At 52.5% G+C, this 20,069-nt stretch overlaps 2 protein-coding genes across 8 annotated transcripts in view; one reads left to right on the forward strand and one right to left on the reverse strand.

Moving 5' to 3' along the window:
- The window catches only part of Slc66a2 (solute carrier family 66 member 2), a 37,475-nt gene extending 22,508 nt beyond the window's left edge, over positions 1-14,967 (forward strand). For 5 of the 6 annotated variants that reach the window (XM_021214619.2, XM_029546716.1, XM_029546715.1 and 2 more), the window contains 2 exons: positions 5,411-5,627; positions 13,844-14,966. In XM_021214619.2, coding sequence (XP_021070278.1) covers positions 5,411-5,627; positions 13,844-14,051 — 425 coding nt within the window. In that variant the 3' untranslated portion in view covers positions 14,052-14,966. Of the gene's footprint in view, positions 1-5,410; positions 5,628-13,843 lie in introns of all 6 variants that reach the window. The other variant, XM_021214618.2, reaches the window with a different exon arrangement.
- A 1,561-nt stretch (positions 14,968-16,528) lies between these two features.
- Kcng2 (potassium voltage-gated channel modifier subfamily G member 2) overlaps positions 16,529-20,069 on the reverse strand; it is a 64,870-nt gene continuing 61,329 nt past the window's right edge. For both annotated transcript variants that reach the window (XM_029546712.1, XM_029546713.1), the window contains exon 4: positions 16,529-18,882. In XM_029546712.1, the coding sequence (XP_029402572.1) occupies positions 18,103-18,882 (780 nt within the window). In that variant the 3' untranslated portion in view covers positions 16,529-18,102. The remainder of the gene's footprint in view (positions 18,883-20,069) is intronic.

Raw genomic sequence — 20,069 nt, forward strand, 5'->3', positions numbered from 1 at the left:
GTGACACGTCAGGTGTGGGCCACTGTACCCCCTCTCTCCTAGCTCATCTCTCCACTGAAGGGGAACCTTGCTAAGGAAAAATGTCTCAGGCCAGCCTGACCACATGGTTCAGCGTTGTCTGTCCACGTCATTGATGGAGAGACTTGGAGTTGAGTGTTCCAGTCCTTTGTTGGTATGTTGGTAGGATAGAGTCAGAAAGGACTCCTGAGATGAGAGACAGAGAATCTCCAGCACCCATAGCCCATACATAACAAACACTACTCACCCCAGCTTCCCTGCCTTCAGAGTGGCTGCCACAGTGGCGTGGTACCACACTAGCAGCAGTACCATGATAACCTTATTTGTGTAACCTCAAATCCGAGTGGGACGCTGGCCTCTGTGGTTGCTTGTTTTGGCCAAGCAGCGGGTGCTCCCAGCCAGTTTCCTGGGGTACCCTGTCCGGAAGCTGGGAGCCGGGGGGGGGGGGACTGAACATGGACAGCACCAGTATTGCTGGCCAGCTTCCTTAATGGGCTAGGGCTGTGTTCCCAGAACATGGATTCTGGGTCTCCGAGCCAGCCTCTGGCGGAGCTGCAGCCTGCCCTGTTCCTTGTCTGTTGTGTGGAGCTGCAGCCTACCCTGTCCCTTGTCATCTGTCGTGGGGAGTAGGGACGACAGGTCTGGAAGGTCGAGATCATTTCAGCGGTTGAGGAGGTCTTAGCTGTTCTCTTGAAGTCTGTTCTCTTGAAGTCTGTTGGTGCGTCTGACCTTCAGTCAGAGAGAAAGCTGGTGCTGCCTCGGTCATGTGGCTCCTGTCAGCTCTCCAGGTGAGCTGCCATGCCCTGGAGGCTTCCTGCAGGTTTCCTGGGACTTGAGGTTCTACCTCAGATTCTGAGTTCCTGTGCACATGAGGTTCAGGAAGGAAGGCTGTGCCTGAATCTGAACGGGCTGGCCGGGATTGAACCTGTGTATTTGTTTTCTCACTCGGGGTTAGTTTTTTTGTATAGATATAATCACCAAGTTAAATTTGAACATGATGATTTTTTTTCCCTTGAGCCATTTGAGGTTGAGTGGTTTTTCTGTAACTACCCAGAATGTTGCTCTCAGCAGACCTCTGTATCCTCCAGACAAAGAGCTCAGATAAGTTGCAGAGCACGTTCATTGTCTTTCCTCCAGGAGCACCCTGGTCTGCTCCTCACTTTGGCAGACATGTGCTGGGCAGTGCTTTTGGCCTTGCCCTGCTCCCTGCCTGGGAAGCTCTGGCTCAGTTGGTTTACCGACCAGGGGTCTGGCGAGGCTGGGGGCTGGGGGCTGTCCTGGGACCCGCAGGGCAGACAGTCTGAGGAAGATAACTGTCAGAATCTCAGGTGATCTGGGCAGATGTCCTGCTAGGTTGTAGTCAAAGGAACAGAATGGAGCCCCACGCTTCACGAGCCCCAGGGGTCTGAGAGCAGCCTGGACCAAAGCCCCATTTCCCAGACAAATGAGTGATGTTACCCTTTATGTTTATTTTATAAAACATCCTTCCAGTGCAGTCAACACAGACATTGTAGACCTATTCTTTGTACCGAGCTTTTGGAGTCAGGCATGTGCAGAGTTCCGTGCCTGTTGGGATGTGTGGCATAGCAGGCTGGTGGGACCCTGGGAGAAGGAGGAAGCGGCTCCGACGTAGCTGTCTGAGCAGGGCCTTTGGGTTTGAAAATGAGCATGCTTATCTAACGCATGAGGAAGGGGCTTGGGCGGTGGCTCTGCCAGACTGATTCTTCATGAGTTCCTGTGCATGCAGAGCTCTCCTCTGTCCATGACTTGCCCAGCTGGGGGTAGGGTACTGTGTTCCCTGTCTCTTCTGATTGGCTTAAGGAGGATCTCCCTTGATGCTGGTGTCCCCAGGATGGTAAGAGCTGTCGGAGATTACTGACCCCGAGGTCTGACGACTGCAGGCTCATTTCGTGGCCTCCCTGTGTGGCCTTGCCCAGGGCTGCTCAGGGAAAGAGTGGTCCGTGTTCGTTGCATCCGATGTGAACTCCTATCTGCTCTCCCAGCTTCACAGACCAAGGAGTTCGTTCTGGGTGGCCGGCTGGGTTCCTGCCATTTCCAGTCCACAGTCCTGACTTGTGTCTCTGCCCACAAGGGCACATGGAGCAGCATGCAAGCCACGAGAGACCTTTCTGGAGCCTGGAGGCTGAGTACTTTAGGGAGCTGGAGAGAAGCGTTCTGTAGTCCCACTCGCCGAGTGGAGCTGTGAAGTGTTACCTTCCTGCTGTACTGTCCCTGGGGTGGTCTATCCTTACCTAGCTCACCAGTTCTAACAGCTCAGTCTCCTGTGCCCCTACTTCATGTTAGTGCATCAGCTGCCTCTTCCTGTGCATCTTCTCAGAGGTGAGCCTTACTGCTGGGCCGGGCAGGACCTGAGCCGCTAGCCTGGAGCAGAGCTGTCACTTCCATGGAAGAGAGCCCTGTACCTCACTGATTCTGAGGTTCGCTCTGCCTTTTCAGTGGCTGGATATCATTGGTTTGAACTCTAGGCGGGGAGCTGAGAGAACCCAGGCCCTAACTGCCAGGGTTCCTGACACTGTGGAGCCAGCTGCCTGCTCTCCGGAGAGAATGTGATTTCTTCTTCCCTTGCTTCTAAGGGAGTGGGAAGGCTTTGCCTGAATTGGCACAGACAAGCCACACGAGGGTGCTGGCGGGCTGCCGTAGGAGCGCAGATTGTACACCACAGGCGCCCCAGGTAAACTGCAGGGCCTCGAGGTGGTATCCACCACTGCCCCAGAGATCGGCTGTTAAGGGGAAACAAAAACAAAAACAAAACCCTGGCCTGGACTTGGTTTCTTTGCGCTCTTGATGCGGTGATGGACCTGGGGTCTTTTCCTCCTCACACTAGCGTTAGGGCTGCTCTGACCTCAGGGGGTCCAGGAGGACCTGACCTTATGACTTGAGGATGTTGGGTTTTCTTCCATGTGTTTTTTGACCACTTTCTGTCTATTCCTTTTGCCTATTGGTGATTTGGGCCATCCATCTTGTGCATCATAGACTCAGAAGGACATGAGGGCTTTCAGATGTGTCCGTCTTAGGTCATTAATGTGTCCGTGTCCCGCAGAGCTCTTTACCTTTCTGTCTTCAGGAGGAAACGTGGGTGTTGTGTCTTCCCCGTTACCTCTCCATGTCTTCTCACTGCCTTTCAGGGACCAGGTATCCTGGGAGCCAGGCTTGTCCCTCATGTGACCCTTGCCACCTGCTGTTGAAGGGCTGCCCCTGGCCTCCACATGCCACAGTGATGATGTGGCATTGGGCTGATGACCTCTTTCTTGTGCTCTGTTGGGAATCTCTGAGGGTCAGATTAGCACTCCCCGAAGGTGCTGGGACATACAGAGTGTCTGTGTGGGCTCTTGTAGTGCAGGCTAGCTCTGTTTGCCTCTGCTCTCCTAGAGAAGGCTCCTTTCGGGACTGGGCTTCTCCTCTGAGGGGCCAGGGCTTGCTCAGGGCGCATTGGAACTGTGAGAGAGTCCAGGCTAGACTGGCATCCAGAAGGCTCTAGAACGGACCAAGTGGAGATAAAGCTGAGCATAGTCTATGAGCAGCTAACACTGGAGGCCTTAGCTGTAGATGGCGAAGGTGACATTTCCATTTCCTCTCACATGGCTTTAGCCCTGTAAGACTTCACTGATGTATTGATGACACATTTAGGCTTTTGGGCCACTTGCTTGTTGCTGAGGCTTGGGATGGGGGTGCCCCAGAGACCCAAACTCAGGAAGGCAGCTCTTTGTTGTAGTTTTTCCTTGGTCCAGGCTTTAATGAGACTTGTAATCTCTGAGAGAGTGACTCCTCTGTGTCTCTGAGCCTAGTAAGTGGGGTGGGCACGGGGCCACATCCTGCCAGGTTAGGTAGTATGTGACACAAGGAGATGTCATTGATGCAGGTGTCCTGGTCTCTGCTCTCTTGGGGTTTGTCCAGGCTACTCCTTTTGTCCTGGCCTGCTCCCCAGAAACAAAAAGTAGCTTCCTTAGATAAGCTAACCCCTCGGGTAGTATTAGGAATGGCCTTTGTGTGTGTGTGTGTGTTGTTTGAGTAATTGGAAGTTAGATGTTCCCCCTTCCCCCTTTTTAGTGTGTGCCACACCATGTCTTGATTTCTTCTGGAACGGAAGGAGATGGCAGCCTGCTCATTCCCGACGCACAGTTCAGATGCGCACAGTTCAGATGCGGAAATGCTGATGCAGGGGAGGCTGGGACTCTGAAAACCCCAGGGCTGCAGATTTCCTGCAATTTGCATGTGGAAGTCCGTCCGGTTTTCATTACAGACAGGGATGCCAGGCCAATGATGCTGGTTAGCTGTTTTCCTCACGACAGAGTGTATTCACTGGGCTGCGGTGTAGCTCATTGGTAGCTCATTGCCTGGCGTGTGTGAGGACTTTTGCTTTCCCAGCCCCCAAAGTAAAATAACAAAAACAACAAAAACAGAAAAAAAAAAATCCTACTTCTCCCTAAAAAAGGAGTCGGGCTTAGCAGAGTCTAGCATCTCTGGCGTCTCTTGGCCCTGCCCACCTACACCTGCTGGAATTCCCTGTCTCAGACTTGGGATCTAAGAGCCAGTCAGGCATAGCCATGCCGTGTCCTCTCCTACGGCAGGTTCCCTTCTCCTCAGAGGCTTCCCCGAAGCAGCTTCCCCGGTCTCTGGTGACGCGTCATTTAATTCATTCACAGCATTACTTGTGAATATTCCACAGACTCCATCGTCAGGCAACGCGGGCTCTTGTGCCAGTGACCAAGTATGTAGTGACAGTACTGTGTGCTGACCGAGTCCCTCTCATGGGGTGGGAGGACAGTTAAGACTAGTAGAACTGATCCCTTCACCGTTAGTCCCAGGAGGTGGGTTCATTAACCCGAGTGAATGGAGACACGCCATCATTCACCAGAGTTACAGAGGGCAGAGCTGTCCCTCTAACCCAGGCGTCGGATCCCAGAGGCTGTGGTACAGTCTCTGTGTTTTTTCCTAGAACTGTTGGAATTAACCTAGAGGACTTAACATGGGTACCAAGAGGCCCTAGAACTGCTTCTGTTGGGTTGCTCTCATTGGCCCGCACCGACATGCTAGTGCCTCCGCCACACTGACTGGCTTGCTCCCACCGCTCCTCACTGAATTAGAACCATCCACGTCTCCCACACTGACTTTGACCCACTTAATGCCCCCCACACTGGCCTTGCCCTGGGCGTGTCTCCTCTCACTGGCCTTGCCCCATTTATACCTCTTCACCACACTAACCTTGGCTGACCCCACTCATTTCTCCTCACAATGACCTTGCCTTAATCCCATGGTTCAACTCCCTGTGCTGACTGGACCTGCCCATGCCTTGCTGGCATCTCTCTCGCCTTGAACGCCGACGTGCTCACCTGACTGAGGCGCCTCTCTCTCTCTCTTCCTCTCCCTCCAGACTTTGATCCTCACCACTTCTGGCACTGGAGCAGCTTCGCAGACTACGTGCAGTGTGTCCTGACCTTCACAGGCGTGGCAGGCTACATCACCTACCTGTCCATCGACTCGGCTCTGTTTGTGGAGACGCTGGGCTTCCTGGCCGTGCTGACTGAAGCCATGCTGGGGGTGCCACAGCTGTACCGAAACTACTGCCACCGCTCCACAGAGGGCATGAGGTAGGGGTGCTCCTATGGAGGTTCCCACAGCACTCACTGGGGGGAAACCACTGGTTAAACACCATGGGCCTTTGACTCTTGTCTAAGAAGATATGTCTAGAGGGGGCCAGGGAGGGAGGCAGAAACCTTCTGTGGAGACCACAGCCCATCAGGAGCTGCAGAGCTTTTCATGCAGGACCAGATACCTATACAACTGGATGTGGTAAGGCATATGACCCTGCCAAGGGTACCCCAATTATGGCTTTTTCACAGTGGGACTTGCCATGGCCTACCAAAGCTACAGTGTCTGGCAGACAAGGATAGACAGTGTCTGGAGACATCTGTCTAGCACAGGATGGTTCCCATAGACCATTGGAAAGTCTTGAAGAACACAGCGTTTATTCAGCACAGGTCAGCTGGTGAGGAAGAGGGAAGAACACAGCCATGCGTTTAATCTGGCGCCATCCTCAAGGAAGCCGTTTGACTCCACACTGAGAGCCTGCCCGCTTCTCAGAACCCCGTGCACTTCTGAGACTCCATCCTCCTTCTCCCAAAGACCCTTTCCAGTTCTCCCCACCCACTCCTCACTAAAGTCCATCCCACCTCTGGTGCACCCCCCTTTCATGGCACCCTTGTGCACCCTTGTGTGTCTTGGTGATACTTGGTCATCAGTGGAATCACAGGGTCCTGTTATGTTGAGAAAGCCAAGTCCTGGTAAAAAGGGACAGGCAGTGGATAGTGCAGAGGTTGGGGTCATGCCAGATACCAGGTTTTAATATCCCTCTGTAGCTCTTCTTCTTCTTTTTTTTTTTTTAAAGATTTATTTATTTATTATATGTAAGTACATTGTAGCTGTCTTCAGACACTCCAGAAGACGGCGCCAGATCTCGTTACAGATGGTTGTGAGCCACCATGTGGTTGCTGGGATTTGAACTCAGGACTTTTGGAAGAGCAGACGGGTGCTCTTACCTGCTGAGCCATCTCACCAGCCCTCTGTAGCTCTTCTTATTGGGTTGTAGGGTGATGCTTGTGTGCACTCACAGAGAGTTGGTACAAGTGTAAGGCACAGAAGTTAGTACAGGGTAGGCTCGAACATGATGCTTACACAGGAAGGGCAGAGATGGGCTGGCAATTGTGACCACAGTAGGTCACATTTCCCTAGTGAGGATGGGTGGAGCCCTGAATTGGGTCTGGATTTATTTTTTCTTAACATTTGGTGGAGCTGAAGCCATGGCGATCCCACAGCTCTGGTTTGGAGCTGGTGGATGTGCAGGAGAACACCAGCTCTGGGTCCGTGTCAGTGCAGGTCACAGAGGAAAGCCACAGGGTGATTTCTGGAGGCCATGAACTTGTGGTTCCAAAACTCATGTGTTAGGTGAGCCATTTTCGGCTGACAGCAGAGATGTTTTAGAGTCGGTGGTACGAAGCCAAGGAGAGGAGCCAATATTTGGAGATATTAGGGCTCCCTGCTGGGGCATCTTCTAGGGCCAGGTGCTAGACTCCCTCATGTGCATAGAGGCATTTGCTGACCAAGCTCCCAATACTACAGAGCTGCTGCCCTCATTATTAGGATTGTCCACCAGGAATCCTAGTTGGGGATGTCTCAGGTCCTACTGTGTTCCCTTGCCTGCTCGATGGAGTGCTAGACTACCACCACAGCTCTATGGGATTGTGGCTCTTGAAGTCATGCAAAGTGCTGTTTCAGATAAATTTGATAGAGCGCAGGTACTTCGTGTGATTGATTGAAAGTGGGTTTAAGACCCGTATGGGCACACACACAGACACTTCAATGCACATAAGACCCAGAGGCTGCAGAGAGACAGAAACAAGACCGTGTAGGTTTTACCACTTGTCTCTAAGGACCTGCTCATACCATTGCACCGTAATGGGGAGGAATCTACACTGGGACTTTATATCTGGACTCCTGGAGCTGGGATTGGGGGATGGGAGGTGAGTGGTGTGGGCAGTGATTAGGAATTGAGAGGGACTTTGCCTTTGTTCCTTTCTGACTAATTTTTTAAAAATATTTATTTATTTATTTATTATAAGTGTGTACACTGTAGCTGTCTTCAGACACTCCAGGAGAGGGCATCAGATTTTTGTTACAGATGGTTGTGAGCCACCATGTGGTTGCTGGGATTTGAACTCAGGACCTTTGGAAGAGCAGTCGGTGCTCTTAACCGCTGAGCCATCTCACCAGCCCCATCCTTTCTGACTAATTTTAGTAGCTTCAGAGCAGATTTCCTGGAAAGTCTTACTCTAGTGTACACATGTGTACAGATGAGTATGCACATATACACACACACACACACACACACACACACACACACACACACTTACCATCTTGGAGCTATTTTGAATAGTTTTCCCTCTTGAAAAATATTAACCGGCTGCGGCTTTGGAGCCGGTGATGAACGATGACGCTTTTGGAATAACTTCACTAATTAATGCCGCAGACCTCTGCAAGGCGGATCCTCATGTGTAGGGGGTGTTTGCATTCTTCTTCCTCCAGGTTTTACTAGAACTGAAGACTGTTCCCTAACAAGTAATTACTGGAGGGTTGGGGTGGGTGTAAACGAGGGAGGGAGCCAAGCCTTCAACAGCACAGAACAGGAGGGAGTAGCCGAGGAAGGCTCTGGAAGTGCAAAACAGGGAGGGAGAGGCGTGGCAGAGTCTGAAGAATCTAGCAAGGAAGGGCTAACAAGGAAGGCAGCGCCCTGGGGGTGGGGGGGGATAAGGATGGAAGCCATGTGAGAACAGGATGACAGAGACAGGCAAGCTTAGCCCATGGATGGCGGCTGAGCTTCAGGCCACTCTGCAGGACCCAGGTGGGACTCTGGGATCTCTTGCCATCCTGAGATGCTCCCAGAAACTGGCCTTTGCTTATCCTATGGTCATACAGGTCTAGCTGCGGTCCCCTGAGCAGGCCGTCACATTCATAGCCTCCTGGGAAATCCAGCATGTGGCTTCTGGGAGATGTCTTGATCACTGCCAGACCTCTATAGTCAACCTACTCTGTTTGCTCTGTGAGAAGAAAAATTGCTTCTCATAGTGCCCAGAGTGTAAAGGCCAGGTAGCACCCTGGCTAGGTACTCTGCTTGCAGGATAACCTGCCCACAGAGTACCCACCAGAGCATGTTAGTGTGTGCATAGGCTCTGGGAGTAGCGCTGTGTTCTAATGTTAGCATCATCTCTTCGCAGAGGTGAGAAGCTTGAACTCATTAGCAGCCTTGCCCATCTGACCCAGACTTCTCCACACCAATCACTTGCTTTCTGCCTTCCCCGATTAGCCTATTCTGGTCATTACATGTCTGTGGAATCATACACTGTGTGGCCTTCTCTGTCTGGCCTGAGCCTCGCTCCTTTCTACAACTTCATGATGTGGATGCTCCAGATGTTTGTCTGTCTTCAGTTGACTCCTGTTGTCCCGATTTCATAGATAAGTTCTTCTGGACATACCAGGTTTTCCTTAATAGAGAAAGCATGAAGGCATAGACTGGCCAGGTCACGTGATGGCTGGGGGTGGGGTGGAGCACGATTGTCTGTGGAACTGCCAGCCTGTATTCCAGGGAGCATATTTTCATGTTGTACTAGTTGTACAGGGTGGGGGGTTGGAAGGTAGGGTGGCAGGGTTGGGGTAGGTGTGTGTGTATGTGCGGGGGTATATGTGTACATGTGTGTATGGGGGGGATGGGTGTGGGTGAGTGTGTGGGTGGGTGGGTAGGTATGTGTGTGTATGTGTGTGGTCCTGATTCCCCATAGTTGCTCTTATTTGCTGTTTAGTCCCAACGTCCTGGTGGGTGTGAAGTGCTTGGCTCAGGGTGGTTTAGTTTGCATTTCACTGACTAATGGCAGTGAACATCCCCTGTGGCCCTAGCTCTGTCCTTGAAGACATATCTTTTCAAGATCTCTGCCCATTTTAGAATGTGTATTTGTAGTGTCTTATTACTGAATTACGGTAAGAATTAAAAAAAAAATTCTGTTCAGGGTATTAGAATCCTATCAAATATGTGATGTGTAAATATTTCTCGTGCATCACACTCTGGCTTACCTTCCTACTTTCTCAGTGTTTTCTGTCCAGCACCCAAGCTTCCACTCCAGGGGTGGGGATGGCTCAGTGGGTAGAGTGTGTTTGCCTAGCTCTGAAGGTTTGATCCTCACATAAACTAGGCATGGAGGTGTACACCTGTAATCCCAGCATTTAGGAGGTAGAGACGGGAGGGAGCCTTATGAATTCAAGGTCATCCCCAGCTATAGTGGGAATGTAATACATGAGAGGGTATCTCAAACAAAGAACTCTCAGCTCTAAAGACATTGCGCGTATCTGCTTTTCCTTTTTTTTTTCTTTAGTTTTTGGTATCTCATCAAAGAGAAAGTTGCCTAACCCAGGTTACCAAGGAGACATGATTTGGATGGGTATTGGCCTTGGGGGCAGGGCTTTTGGCCTTGGGGCGGGGCTTTTGTAGGCGGTCCTGGGCTGAGGTCAGCCTGGTCGCATGCCAGTGGGCTGAAGTAGAAGGCAGGCTGAGCAGGTGCAGCAGTTGGCATTCCAGTCCTGGGTGCCAGAGAGAGGCATTCCTGTCGGCTGCCCAGGACAAGGGTGAGGTGAGGGGGTATTTTAAGAGCACTGATCTGGCAGCCTGGTTGGGAAGAGAGACGCTGGAGCCAAGAGTGAGGTAATGGGAGCCTAGATTAAAACAGTGGGGAGGCCAGGAGGGGTCAGGACGGGAGGCCCGCTGAAGAGACAGCAGTCAGCACCGGGCAGGGGCAGAGGAGAGGGATGGAAGAGGGAACTACAGCCATGCCTGGGCCACCAGCTACAGTGTGATCTTGAAGCAGGAAATCTCGGTCTCTGTGATGACGGTCTGCTCCATACCCACACTGGTTCCACTGCAAGGCTGTCCTACAGGAGAGCGGATATCCTGTACGGTGGGAGTCTCTTGGTTAGAGACTCTAGGCCAGTTGTTTCCTCAGTCCAAGGACAAGAGAAGGACTTCTTGGGATGTGGTATATTTCTACCACACCCCCAGAATGCCCTTCAACTCTTCTTTCATTCCTTTCGTTTGTTTGTTTGTTTGTTTGTTTGTTTGAGACAGGGTCTCTCTATGTAGTCCTAGAACTTGATAATGTAGACCAGGCTAGCCCTGAACTCACCGAGATCCACCTGCCTCTGCCTCCCAGTATTGGAATTAAAAGCGTATACCATCATGCCTGGCCCAGTGAACATTTGATCCTCCTGCCTCAGCTTCCTGAGTACTGGGATTTCAGGGGTGGTACCCACTGTTTGCTCATGAAAATGGCGCTGACTAGGAACATCCTGGTGTGGAGGAGAACTCGTGCCCATTGCCTCAGAGCAAACAAACCAGTAACAGTCCCAGGAAACTGGTTTGCATTTGTCCTGTATACAGTGGCCCTGTATCCTGTGATGTGTGTGCGTGACTGTGGCCTCCTTTCCCTCTGTTAACTCTCTGAGCAACTTGGAGCATGTCAGGACCTCAGCGTGGTTAGATTCCTGTCCCAGGAACAGAATGGTGTTGACGTTACCAGCGAGCAATCTTTCCTGGAGGATAGAGGCCATCCGAAGGAAGAACCGAGGTGGCTAAGAATATCTCCTGGCACTGGGTAGTGCCATGTTCCAGCAATTACTTCATGTCTGTTTGCTGTTACAGACACAACTATGTACTTGGGGCCAACAGGATGTTAAGAGTGAGGACCCTGGGCAGGTGGCCTGGGACACAGGGCTACAGCTGTATGTCCGATGCTATGGACCTGTCTGTGCCAGACTTTGGAGTCATGCCCGAGGGACCCCACACCCACTCGGTGTAACACTGGATGAATTATTGAAGCACCCTCTCCCTATGTCTAACTGGGTCACGTAGGTCACCTCTGCAAGGTTTGTCCCATTCACTGCTCACCAGACATATGTAACTTTGAGGGGCAAGTTGGTCACCTTTGCCTACAGGTCTCCCTTTTGGTTTCTGTTGGTTTGTTTCAAATCTACATGAGTCACAGCTAGATCTAGTTTCTTCTTAAGCCATGACATGTCCTTGTGCAGCCCACCTGCTGTCTGACCAGGGCTTTGTGCCCCTGACTATAAGGCTGGAACCTGAGTGTAGCATCTGCTTTCTGTCTGCGATAAGTGTATAGGCATGACTGTCCCGGCATTTCCTGAGGGCCTGGACAGGCGTGACTGTCGCAGAGGCCTTCTGGAAGTTTGATGGGTATGACTGTCTGTCCTAGGAGAATCCTGGGCTCTGTCTGAGAGGTAATGGATCTGATGCAGCCCCACCTAGGCAGTGAACCCCAGCCCTCCCTATACACTCTGCTCCCCTATTGAGGGATGGAAGCTCAGGTGTGAGGTTGTTGCACAGGTGACCCAACAAGACCCATATTTTGTCCCCGCCTCCCTTATCTATCACCCTAGGTGTACTGAGCCCAGCAGTGTGGCTTTACCTGATTTTAAAATGCAAACTAAAAGCCTTCTTTCTGGGCTTCACTCTCTTAGGAGACCGTATGGAAGTTCTTTCTTGTTAACTCAGTGTTGTTGGATTATGAGGGACACTGTCGCTTGAGAGGTGAACTCTGGGGTTCCTGACCCTAGATGTGTCATGTCATACAGTCTGGTTCTATCCACCTGCAGCCTCAGACATGTCCGACCACATGTGGAACACCAGCCAATGGTCACCTCCACATGACCCCATGTCTGTATACCCTTCAGAGGTCCTTTACCTGGATTGTGTTTGTGCATGGTGTTTCCTCTCAATCTGCTTTTCCAGTGACGTGACTGGTTCGCTTTGAGCTAAGTCTTGTAGCCGTGGCTGGTCTTGAATTCTCTATCCTTTCTGCCTCCACCGCTCCAAGTGCCACCACACCTGGCTACAGTAAGGTGACATTGAAGTTAAATGACAACTTAGCCGTTGCTTAAGACACAGTTCAAGAATAGCAGCAGAACATGTCCCTAAGTGTGAAAACCTTAGGGGAGCCAGAGCTGGAATGGGAGGGTCAGGGCGCAACATTCTGTGGCACGTCTGTGTCCGGATCTCCAGAACCTTGGCTGTGACGGTTCACAGGGTCTAGAGTCACCTAGGGGACAGACTTCGTGGCATGTCTATAAGGGAGTTTCTCCATTGGTTAATTGGAGTCGAGAGATTTACCTTCGCTGTGGACAGCTGGGGTTCTGGTCAAGATGAAAAAGAAGGGAACTGAGGACAGGCACTTCTCGACAGGTATTTCTCCCCTGCTTTCTGAATAGGGACAGGGACAGGGACAGGGACTAGCTGTCTCATTCTCTTGCTGCTGTGCCCTCTCCAAACTGTGAGCCAAACCATTCCATGTAGTGCTTGTCAGGTATTTTGTCACAGTACAGTGTCTAACGTCAGCCACTGAGGGGGCTAACCCAGTCCTTCCCCCTCACTAGAGTTTCCTCAGAGCACACTCAGCTCCCTGTCTCCAGGAAGGCTCACAACCCCAGGTTTGCAGATGCAGGACCACGAGACTAGGGTGTGCTTCCTCCCGTGTTCTGGGGCGTCTGAGCCTCAGCACTGGGTTGGGCATAAAGTGAGAGCCATTTCAGGAAGAAGAAAACTGGGCCCTCCAGAGGACAGGAAGCTTGAATACTGCAGAGAGGTGGCCAAAGAAAGTGGCCGTGTCTTCAGCGTGAGGGAATTCTCTTCTGCAGTGTGCTGTCAGCTGTCTGTCTGGGGCCATCAGCCACAGCCCCCACCCTTGGGCTGCATGTAGCTTTAGTGCCACACAGGCTTATTCTGCCAAGAAAGCTAGGCTTCTTTGCACCTACGATTTAGGAGGTTTGTGACCCCTAACTCCATGTGAGAACAAGGGATGTATGGGGACAATAGGAGCCATTCTGCTTCTCAGAACTCTCTTGAAGGGAGGCCCCAGGACAGCTGCTTTCTGCTTTGTGTGTTGTCTCTGCCTGCTCTATTCCCCTCCCACATCTGCCAAACCCAGTGTGGGGACCTACTAGGCCAGGCTGAAGAACCCTGGGGTCCTGGCTTCCCCGGATACCAACCCTTGTGTGTGTCTGTAATCAGACCATCTCTCTAGGATCGGAGGAAGGCTCAAGGCGGTAGGTTGGACAGGCTTGGGTCAGGGTGTTCCATCTCCTTCTGTGGCCTCCATCTTTGAATGTGCCTGCTAATCCTTTGGGTCACACTACTGACCTCTATACATATTCCTGTCCTTGGGTCAACACTGACTGCCCCTTTCTTTCCTTGCAGCCTCAAGATGGTGCTCATGTGGACAAGTGGTGATACCTTCAAGACAGCCTACTTCTTGCTCAACGGTGCACCTCTGCAGTTCTCCGTCTGCGGTCTACTACAGGTCATGGTGGACCTGGTCATCCTGGGGCAGGCCTATGCCTTTGCTCACCACCCCCAGAAGCCAGCGGCCCATGCAGTACACCCTGCCAGTACCAAGGCCCTCTGAGGAATCTAGGGAGAACAAGGACGTGTGACCGACCAGCGTGGGTGCTGGGTCCCAGTCTGTGCTTCTGCACTGGGGAGACTGGCCCTGTGCACTCCACAGACGGGCCAGGTGTAGGCAGAGATGGAGTTGAGTGCCGTGTCCCTATCAGCCTTCAGGTGGGGGGACTCGGGGTCAGTAGAGCTAGGGCTGGCTCTGTGGTGTTTTCAAGGTGATAGAAAAGGCAGGCGTCTGGCCTTAGCTCCTCCAGAAAAACACTGGTCTGATCCTGAAATGGGTTCGTGCCACTGAGCAAGATGGCAGACACAGGAAGCAGCTGAGCTCCTTCCTCTCAGCCCGCTTCCCTCAGTGAGCCTCTGGTCTCCTAGCAGAGCCTGGGGCACTCTAGAGAGTGTGTAGTCATGGCTGCAGGTGGCTTGTCTGTCCTTAAGCTCTGCCCTGTCCTGCCCTTGTATGCCATAGCTATGTCTGCTGCACCCGTGGGGGATGGAGGCCACTGGCCTGACACTGGTCACTGTATTTTGCTCCTCTCTGAGCTCATCTTGAAGATCATGTTACACTTGGCAGCCTTGAGCTGACCTGGCTGGCTCCTGGGTCCAGAATGTTCTAGATGCTTCTATGTAACAGTATCTTCCCTTCTGCTGGGCAGAAGAACTTCTTGTGCACACAACGATGCCATCCAGTTAGCACAATAGCTCTGACGGTCACGGTGGCCCGCCAGATGGCCGAAGAGTCCACACTCTGCCACCGTTAAGCTTCCCGCGGATATTCTAAGTTGTGTGAGTGAGATCCTTGCTTACTCTCTGGCCTGTAAGATGCTTGTGAGATGTTTATTTTTTAAAAACGAAGGGAGACGTCTGTAGTGGTGATTACCTCCAAAATAAATGCCATTGACGGCAGCCCCGGCTGCTGAATGAACATGTTCAGTGTGGTGTATGTAAGTCAGTGAACAGCATGCGGGTCGAGGAGGGAGGGTGAATCGTAGCGGGTGGGCAGGGCAAGAGGGGTCAGGTGGAGGGTGGTGGTACAAGTTGGGGGGAGGCAGTAATTTGTAGTAGTTGGGGAGATGGAAGCTGGTACGGGTTCAGGTGGGAGATTCGGGGTTGCATTGGGTTGAAAGGCTCATGTGGCACTTAGGGATGGGGTCCAGGTCTGGGTGGGTGACGACATCTCTATATGGATATCTGAGGTGAATGGACTCAGATTGTCCTCCATGAGCACCGCAGATGCAGTCATGACTGGATTACAGTTTCCTAAGCGGTTGAAGCAGGGGGTTGGGGATCACTGTGGACTAACAGGGAGGGAACCGAAGCAGGAGTGAGGCAGTGACTGACTCTGTTCTTCAGCCTGCCGGGTTGGTCACTGCTAGCACGGCTGAGGCTGTACCTCACTCAGTTCTTAGCACACACAAGCTTAGCCCAGCTCCTGGGGTGTGAGGCAGCTGCTTTCCGCAGCCCGAAGCGTTCCTGTGGCTGTGGAGACTGTGAGCATCATGTGCACCAAGAGGGCAGCCAGTGCACGGTGGGCGGCTTGACAGGTGTTTCCACGTGGACTTCATCTGTGTCCTAAGGGGGCTGGCTGGAATCTGGGGAACACATGTTCCCTGAAACCAAACAGGAAGCTGAGGCCACAGCATGTCCGAGCCCTGTGTCCTTCCCAGAAGGTTTTAGTAGGGGAGTCGTCCTGGTCTGTACAGGCAGAGGAGCTTAGAGCTGGTGGTCTGCTTGCTCAGAAGCAATGTGTCCTCCTCTGTCCCCATTATCAACAGAGCTAGCTGTCAACCCTGGCCATATGGTAACCCAGGGTGGCTTCTGGTGGCCTGGTTGAGGGAGCTCTTGGGCACTGGCTAGAATGACTGGATCCCTTGCTCTCTCCTCATGGCTTCCCTGGCTTCCAAGGGACAGCAACCTGGATTTTCCTTCCGGTGATCTTTAGGGTGAGAGAAGGCGTCCACCTTGAATGTCAGCCTGACACAGAGAGATGCCTCTGGCTGGACCTCTGTCTGCTGGTACCAAAATCTCTGTTGGGACCTAAGCAAACCCAAGGCCATTCCTCCATGAAGGGCAGTCGCCTTGAAAGTTCCAGGTCCATCTTCAGTGTGTGGTCCGTGTGTGGTCCGGGTCTACCCAGGTTGTTTCACACGCTGGTGAGGCGGGCCTCGGCCCAAGCTACACTTGGGTAACTTCTAGCTCTGCCTCCTCTTAGAGGAGAGCTGCAACTTTTCCTGTCCTCTCACTTCCCCATTCCTTCACTACAAGTACATTAGAAGACCCTGCCGGCCTTGGCCTTGGTGGATGTGAGCCCAGCAGTAAGAAGGAAGCTCTGTTCTCAGGCGAGCTACAAGCCAGGGCCAAGCAAATCCCATACTGGATTCCAGGATTCAGCCAGGTTCTGCCAGGTCCATCCTGGTAGCTGTTTCCATGCCTGAAAGTAGAATTTTTTTTTTTTTTTTTTTTTTTTGCCCCAAAGAGCTTGTGCAAAGATCCCAGAGAAGTGGGGATACATGGGGGGAAAATGGAAGATTTTTTTGTAGTTCACTGGCCTCCATCTCTTCTTGGTCTGGGAGGAAGGGCAAGCCCAGGTCACCTGTCGGCTTCCCAGGATCCTTCTCTCTAGACCGTGCCTGACAGGTGAAGCCCATTTGTGTGCACGTCTGTCACTCCATGCCACCCTTATCCCCAGGGACATGCCGTGGATACCCAAGCCCCGAGTCCTGCATTCAGTTCTCCGCCTGCCACCCTGAAATTCCCCACCTTCCCTGGGAGTAAGGACCATGTGACTGACCATGCGCTTATTGAACTGTCGGGGCAAGGAGGCTATTAGCAAAGTGGGCTTGGGGTACTCTATTCCTCCTATGCATTTCCTGAACTCCCAAAGCACAGGAAACCCCCTTCCAAGCTCTAGGAGCCCCAGGCTCAGCATGAACCCCACAAAAACATAAATGATACCCAAGTGATAGGAACTCAGCCTACTGCCCTGAGGAGGGGCTGGCAATTTTTTATTTGGTTGCAGTAGATTTTTGTGAAGCCTGTAGTGCCAGGGCCCCAAATGGGCCTGTGCTGAGCTCACACGGGGCCCTTGCCGAAAGCTCCTATGTAGCAGGCAATGGCGGTAGGCTGCAGACAGAGGACCTTACTTATGACGGAGAGGCCTATGACTATCTTGGGTGTGGTGGTGGGGCTCACTGAACTTGTGATCTTCCTGTATCCACTTCCCAAGTGGCACAGTTGCAGGCATATGCCACCACCTGTGGGCTTGCTGAAACGGGGCAAAGTGACACGGTTTGGGAAGTCCCATTTCCCTCGCCTCCATGGAGTAGAGAAAGGCAGCACTTCCTCCTGGCAGTGCCCTCACCGTCTTCTCTCTGAACTGCCTCCTCATCCCAGGCTGTTCAAGGTTTTTGGTTTTCACTTGAGCTACATCTGAGGGGAACATCCCAACAGAAGAGACACCAACATCCCCTGGAGACAGGCGACCTTCCTGCAGACCAGGGAGGGCAGGACAAGGGTTAAAAGGCCACTATGCAAGCAATCTGATAGAGATGGTTTGGCAAAACAGAGGTCAATTCCTGAGATTTCTTCCCCCTGCAGTGGGTGGCAGAACTAGGGGGCTAAGTGTCCTGTCAACTACCTCAACACTTGGCAAGTGATGTGGACGCTGGCAGTGACAGACGCCAGCTGATGCCATCTTTTATATGGGGTATTGCCCACTAAGGGTCACAAGGTAGATGCCAACACCTCTGTTCCCTGGGGCTGCCCGAGATATGGACCAAAGAAGGGCAGAATTTAGTTCAGGGTGGCTGGTATTTGCTTCAGACTTGGAATTTCTGGGACTCAATTATTTTTTAATTAACCATAGAAAATTTAAAACTGGAGGGAAAATAAAAGCAAAAAGAACGACCAGGTTGCTATATCCTCCAGGCTACGCGAAGCTCGGGGGTTGCTTGGGGAGGCGAGCCAGCTGCAAGGACATGCCAGACCAAGTTTGCAACTCCTGGGTCAGCCTGCGCTTGGTGTCCTCCAAGGCTTTGACTCTCTGGAGCTCTCAGTACAGCTCAGGGTCCTACCCGGCCCGGCAAGCTCCCTGCTGCGCCTGCGGTCTCAGGGTCCTGAGAGCTGTCCTCAGTGGCGCTGGCCGAACGTGTGCTGTCATCACGAGTGCTGTCCTCGCGCAGGGCCGGTTCAGGGCTGGTCGCGCGCTGTTGCTGCTCCTTGAGCTCCGAGTAGGAGCGCGAGAAGGTGTGGAAGATGGAGGTGACAGGGAAGGCCATGAGCAGGATGCCGCTGAGGATGCTGCTCAGCGCCACCACCTGGCCCGGAAGGCTGCGCGGCACCATGTCTCCATAGCCCACGGTGGTCATGGAGATGACTGCCCACCAGTAGCTGGCGGGGACGCTGGAGAAGTCGCGGTGAGCGCCCAGCTCGCGCTCAGCCAGGTGCACGAGCGGCGCGAAGAGCGCCATGGCCACGCAGAGGAAGAGCAGCAGCAGTCCGAACTCGCGTGCGCAGCGGCGCACGGTGAGGCCAAGCGAGCGCAGCCCCAGCGAGTGGCGCGCCAGGCGCATCACGTAGAGCACGCGCAGCGCCCGCAGCAGCCGCAGCACCAGCCCCGCTCGCTCCAGCATCTTGCTGCCCATGGGCCCTGCGGCCAGTCCCGCGAGCAGCGACACGTAAAAGGGCAGGATGGCCAGGATGTCGATGATGGCAAGCGGCGTCCGGAGGAAGGCGCACTTGCTCTCGGCCTGCAGGGAGCGCAGCAGAAACTCGAAGGAGAACCAGGCCACGCACACCGTCTCCAGCACGAAGAGGTTGCGGCACTTTGTGGAGCACTCGCCCTATGGAGGAGAGGAACATCGGGTTGGCGGATGGGCGGTGGCTATGAGGAAGTCAGGAAGGGAAGCAGGATGTCACACAGACTCGCACCAGGGACATCTGGGAGTGGGGGAAGGGTACAGAAGAATTTGGCTGAAAAGACTCAATATGCCCCCCCCTTCTTTTGAAGATTTATTTGACACCATTTTTATATGTGAGCCGATAAGCAGGCTGACTCGGGAAACCGGAAAGGCATTTAAAACCTGGGACCACTGACCACGGAGCATCTCTGACTTGATCTGTGAGATGCCTACAAAAAAGTTCTGGATGAGTAACCTAACTTTCCACTCTTAGACAGCTGGAAAAGGAGACGAAAGGGAATCCTCGTGCACTGAAAGATGAGAGCAGGGGTACCTAAAAAGAGAGCGGACCGGAGACCCTGATTCTTACAAAGACCGAAATTGACACGTTTCACACAACTAGAACAGGAAGCACGCAAGGGGGTGTGGGGGTGTCACGGCTATTGCCACCAACAAGGAAAAGGATAGAGGAAAAGGAAAAGACTACACTGTGATGTGTATAATGTGCCTGCAACTTGGATAATTCGGATGCAACGGAAGAGTTCTAGAATGGTAAAACAGAAAGGGACTTGGGAAGAAAAGAGCGTCTGAAGCAAGCCTGGAGACAAGAGTCCACGACCAGGAGGTTAAACAGCAGTAAGCCACATGGAGGTCCAGATGGCCCTACATTAGTGTTCCACAATGTCCACGTATTAACTTGTCCAAGTTATTAACACCAATCACGACAAAACAAGAGTGAAGGAGATACTTCTGAGTGACACAATACCCAGACAGCATCATCTTCAGAAAAATAGAGAAAAACAGAGTCTCGGGGCTGCCTTCTAACCCCAGCCATTGGGAGATGGAAGCAGGAGAATCAGGAATTCAAGCCCATTTTCAACTATGTATGCAGTTGAGGCTAGACTCGGCTACACTAGACCATCTCAGAAACCAAAGCGAAAACAGCAACAATAAAGTTTAAAGTAAAAGAGAAGCCAGCAGCAGACAAAGACTTAGAAACCACGGTGGAGGAGGGGCTCTGAGACAGCTCAGCAGGTACACACAGTAGCCACCAAGACTTAAAACCGGAGTTGGATTCCTAAGAGCTACATGGTGGAAGGAGAGAACCCACTTCTGCAGACTGACTCCAC

The sequence above is a fragment of the Mus pahari genome, chromosome 15 (assembly GCF_900095145.1).
Source record: "Mus pahari chromosome 15, PAHARI_EIJ_v1.1, whole genome shotgun sequence".
NCBI classification, from domain to species: domain Eukaryota; kingdom Metazoa; phylum Chordata; class Mammalia; order Rodentia; family Muridae; genus Mus; species Mus pahari.